The 5815-nt window shown below is 30.2% G+C and overlaps 1 protein-coding gene across 1 annotated transcript in view; it reads left to right on the top strand.

Annotated features, from left to right (window-relative positions):
- Nucleotides 1–688: 688 nt before the first annotated feature.
- LOC106457666 overlaps nt 689–5815 on the top strand; it is a 45855-nt gene continuing 40728 nt past the window's right edge. Inside the window, exon 1 of the mRNA XM_022383669.1 lies at nt 689–858. Within this exon, the coding sequence (XP_022239377.1) occupies nt 805–858 (54 nt within the window). The 5' untranslated portion in view covers nt 689–804. The remainder of the gene's footprint in view (nt 859–5815) is intronic.

Below are 5815 nucleotides of genomic sequence, written 5' to 3' on the forward strand. Positions count from 1 at the left end.
AAGTTATTGTTTATTGTTATTGGTTTATTGTATGTGGTTATTGTTTGGGACGAACAATATTAAGGAGGGGGCAGTGTTACAACAGCGGGGGTCACGTGACGCTAGTAACACGTCATATTCTCCCACGTTCACGTCCCTTCCTGAAGCCTCGAGAGGTTACTAGATATGCGGTATTCTTGTATATATAAGACCGGTAAGAAGTGACGGCAACGATGGAATGTAAGGTAATTGAACTGCAGACAGATAGAGACGTGCTGGTGAGTCGAGCACGTGAGTCATTCGTTGTGAATTATAGCATTTGTTATTGCGTGACTATGGAAATTAAGTGTATTGCAAAGTTGTATTCAGAAAGAATAAACCAGTTTTATTTAAGAAAGGACTTGTATCGCTAAAGTTTCTTCGGAAAGAAATTATACGGAAAATTTACTAACGAACGGAGGCGTAACAGTACCAATTTACAAATATTCATGTTTAGAAGTTTGATTTTTGCGCTCGGTGATGGGCATAAACATTTATTTATGCGGTAATGTAAAAGAACTACGCTAAATATTATATAATCACTTCGGTTATAGTGTAATACAAAAAGTTTCATATAAAAATATTGTGATGTGTAATCAATATCGACTGATACTTCAGAGGTTAGTGTTACTTGGCCGATCTTTCAGGCTTTGCGCAATCACGTGTTTTCAAGATGGCAGTATACTGTGAATGAGATGGAGAAGATAATGTTATGCTAATAGCTAAAAGTTCCCTTCAGTTATAGTTTAGGTTTTATCCAACAGATACAATGATAATGATAAATTTATGATCGGTATAGATAATGTTTGCGTGATGCCGAAGGTTCAGGATTGTATTACAGTAGGCTTAACATGCTTTATTTTTCTAAATTTGATAAGTTAATAATCTAAACATTGTCATTTTTTGCAACAGCTGAAGTTATCCATTAGCTATAGCCTATAGAAAAAATGATTGAAAAGTAAATTAGGTTATATTTACGATAAACTTATATTTTTGTTTATACCGAGGGATGAAGAGGATAACCATATCGATAGGGTGATAAAATTGGCTTTAACTTTTAAGTTTAAGTTTTACTCAAAATCGAATCACAACTGGCAATGTCATAATTATGGTGATAAAACTAGGAAAGTGTAGTTATTACAGGAATTGGAACCCATTAAAATAGATATATAAAAATGTGTGATACTTAAGAAACCCAGAAAATTATAAAACACTTTTAATCATTAATGTATTTTACTTAACTATGTGAAAATAAATTGACTGGTTAAAATGTAGTTATAAGACTTTATTAATACTAGTAAAAGTAAAGAAAAATGTAATAATAATTTATTAATATGCCAACTAAACTATATCTGTTATATCCATTGCCAGTGAAGCCTTTTGCCCAGTACCGGAGCTCATCAGGTCAGCTGGGATTTAACAGACATAGAAGTGGTTGAAATGCTGTTTATATCATCAATTGCTTGAACAACTGTTTTGGTGTTAACTAGAATAAGTTGGTGAACTATAATTTTTATTAATTTATATCACTACACATCAGAATTAGGCTTATGATTTTTATTATCATCAGGTTATTTAATTAGTTTAATACCAAATTGTTTATTATTAATAATATTTATTCATTTGTTTTAAGTGGAATAACTTAAAATGTACAGACTGTACTAGGAATCCTATTATATATTCATTTTTATAATTGTGCTTTTATTTGACATCAGAATAGTAGGCAACTTGGACAGTTTCTTTATTAGGTTACATGCTTCATTTCATTATTCATGATATTTAAAGGTTTTTTTCATTTTCACTTAAATTTTGAATTTTGTGATATATTAGGATAGGAATGAAAGTTGAATTTTATTATGTATTTGGATAGAAGTGAAATTCGGACTTTTGTGATGCCTTAGAATAGAAGTGAAACTTTTATTTTCAAATGTGTCAAGATAAGGTAACATAATATTCTAAGTAAAGAGAAGTACCAAGTATATAGTTTGTTTGATATCAAAATTTCACAGTGTTTATCCAGAAAATGCATTTTTTATTAGAACAGAGTTTAAGAATGAAAATTTATCAATGCTGGCCAAAACAGTAGTGATAAAAAGAAGTTACTGTTTGTTGTATTGAATTATGTGTAATGTACATTTCACTTAATTATTTGTTTAAATAATAACATTTTACAACAACTAGTTCATGAAGATGACAAAATAGTTTTCCTGTTGATTTTTCTTCAAAATTAGCAAAACAAGAGAATATTGAAAATAGTGATAAACTTTTGCTTGTTGAGTATGCTACTGAGGAAAATTTCCAAATTGATCAGTCAAAGAACATTTCAAAAATTGTTTAATTAAAATTCAACCATGCCTGACTTGTAGGTAAATCCTTTCTTTTTTCTTCTCAGATCAAGTCTTTGCATTTTCTAGAACATATCTCCAATTAGTTAAATCTTTATGAACAATTTGGGTTCCAGAAAACAGTACTTTTTACAAGCTTTTTAGTCCCATGTTTAACAAGTTCATCATGTATAACAGGCATTTTCAATCCCTGTTTAACAATCTCATATCTGTTGCTTCTCAAGGAGTCTTTGAATATTGGCATATGTGTATGTTAACATTGAATTTTTCTAATAAGGTTCATTTTCATATTGTGAAGTCTTAAAATCAGGGTATTCAATTTTTTTTAAGGTATCCTGAATGCCTCTTAATATTTCATAGCCAATATCTTTGCTTTTCTTTCTACACACTGTTTTTTTTTCAGACATTCAAAGTGTTTATTAAAGCTTTTGAGTAAAACAAAATTTCAATACACTAGCAGTAATTGATATTGTAATGGTATGAAATTCTTTAGTTTGTGAAGCAATGAAGCCTTTAAGGCTTAAGACTTAAGAAATGTAATTAAAACTGTCTTGCTGCAGATCTTTTTTTCTTCCTAATATCCTTAACATGCTTATTGTCATGGGTATACATGGCTCTCTCTAGACCATGATATGGACACACAGATAAACTGAACTTTAAAAAGATCATAAATGTTGCATATTGACTTGCAATTTTTGAAAATAAATGCATGAATAATTAATAGATCATACAGTCTGAAAACATAACCATCTTTGAAATACTTTAGGCTACTATCTCTTAAAAAATGCATGCTGATATGACAAGAAATATGTAAGACATAAGTAGTTGTACAACAACATGTGTATCTAAAAATAAATCTGGCACTGGGAGAGCTGTTTATGTGTAAATGTTATAGTGAAAGAATTAACCAATCCTTCATGGATTTTAAATTAGAGTTGTTTTAAATTGGCATTCCAGTTCTATATTTTATCTGCAACAAGTCACTACCCAAATATATTCTTAATTTGTAAATGGTACATCACTTTTCAGCAGTGCTATTTAAAAAGTACATTAATTGGTAGATAGTCATTTGTACACAAATTATAATGTGTGTTTTAGAATTTCCTTAATTGGAGTTAGTCAAGTAAATACTTGGGCTATACTAAATACATGAAGATAATCAGGGATAAGTGTTATAAATTAAAAGAAGTTAACACTGAAAGATATTGTAAGCTGGAAGGCTTGCAGAACTATAGGAAAGCTATAGAAAAGGAATTAGGAAATCCAAAAGGGCTTATGAGAAACAGCTGATTGATAATGTCAAAACTAACTAAGTAGTGAAAATTAGGTCTTTAAAGGATGATAAAAGTGGCAAAGTTTTTGAGACTATGAAATGGCTGAACTTTTAAATGTTCTCTTCTGTTTTTATGAAAGAAGATATTATCAATATTCCTGCCCTTGAACATGTGTGAAGTACTGGAATTGACCTGAATAATGTAGGTATTAACCCCTTGATGCTACTTAGAAATATTCAGAAATTAAATATAAAGATCCATGTCCAGACAAGATTTTTCCCCAGAATTTTAAAAGAGGCCAAAGATTGGATATGTGAGCCTTTCTCTTTTTATGTAGGTCAGTAGAGATTGGTCAGATGTTTGGGGATTGGAAAGTTGATAATGTTACTTCTGTTTTTAAATGGGGTTGATAAGAGTTGCCCTGGTAGTTTTCAGCCAGTTAGTATTCTTTCAGTTGTAGGAAAGATTCTAGAGAATTTGATAAAGGAACTTAGCAAAATCATTTAGTGAAATATCGTAAATAAAATTCAACATGGATTTGCCAAAGGAAAATCTTGCCTTACTAATCTGTTTTTTATTTTTTGAGGAAATTACTTATTATCTGGATGATAAGGTGTAGATCTTTGTGTACTTAGATTTTCAAATAGCATTTGATAAGGTGCCGCATAAAAGGAGTTGGGAAAAGACTAGTTAATTGCATTTTAGAGTGGAAGAAAGCAAATGGTTGTTATTAGTGGAATTCAGTCAAACTGGATCTTTGTTACTAATGTAATACGTCATGGGTCAGTACTAGGATGTATGCTTTTTATTATTTACATTAATGATATTGATAGGGGTATGGTTAGTAAATCAGTAAAATTTGCTAGCTCTTGAGCATTTATTGCTGTATTGAGGATGTTGAAATACTACACAATGATTTAGATCAATTTGTAAGATGGACAAAATTTGGAAGATGACTTTTCATTGTAATAAGTGTAAGGTAGTGCATTTGGGTTATCATGAAACACAATAGTGGTTCATGATAGGTATTGCAAGGAAAAAAGAATTGCACAAATCCCTAATAAAACATTTGGACAAAAAGCACCATAAACAGTAAAGATTCAAACAACACTTTAAAACCTTTACTATTGATTGATAAGACTGTACAAATTAAAAAATTCACACAAAAAGTGCACATGTTAGACTTGCAAGGAAAAGTATGTTCCCTCAAAATGGTCTGTTTGTAATTCGTTTTATTATTTTCTTGCCAGCCTACAACAAAAACGGCTTGGTATGTTGCATCCAAACCTTTCGTAGGATACTATATAAGGTACTGTGAAGGTCGTAGGGGTATTGAAAAGTTGATTTGTTTCTTATATATTTTACTAAGCTAAAATACATCATAATTCTAGTGTAAACAATGTTATCATTACACCTTGAAGGTTAGCTTTTATACTAATATCTGGTGTTCCTTTGAAATGCTTAAGTACAGGGTCAAACAGGAATTACCACCCAATAATAGAAGAACATTAAATGACTGTAACATGTAGATAATCAATTCTTTGTACACTATACAACTGGTGTCTTTAGGGAGCCAACTCCTGTATTATGTATGAAGTGATGGAGTAAAAAAAAATCAATACATGTAATATTAAATTTCATTACACACATTCATAGAATAATTACCTTAAAAGACCCAAAGGTTTATTTAAAGCAGTGTTTTAGATGTATGTGTTTTATTTGAAAAGGCTTTTTTTCTACTGATAAAATTTAATATGAGCTTAATGGGGGTTGTGTCTTAGTCTACGCCTATACTTGCTCATTGCTATGCATTATATATAGAGAATTTAGTTACACAGAAACTATAAATGCTCATTATATTCTAAAACAAATCTCTATGACAATCTTTAGCTGCAGCTTAACATTTTACATCTTGAATTAATGGGATCAAATAGTCAATAGCTACAGTAAATCATCATGAATTGTATGAGCTAGCTACTAACTTTGTTTATTATCATTACAATGTATGAAGTAAACTACCATATCAAGTAATCATTTGCCCATAGTTGAACATAAAAAAAAGCCAGCAAACAAGATAAATAAAAAAATTAAGAGTATAAAATCCTGCAAATAGTAATCGTAAAACAAAAAAGTAAGGAAACAAGGTTGGAGATACCATAGACATTATTTACTCAAACT

Source organism: Limulus polyphemus, unplaced genomic scaffold (genome assembly GCF_000517525.1).
Source record: "Limulus polyphemus unplaced genomic scaffold, Limulus_polyphemus-2.1.2 Scaffold358, whole genome shotgun sequence".
Lineage (NCBI taxonomy): Eukaryota > Metazoa > Arthropoda > Merostomata > Xiphosura > Limulidae > Limulus > Limulus polyphemus.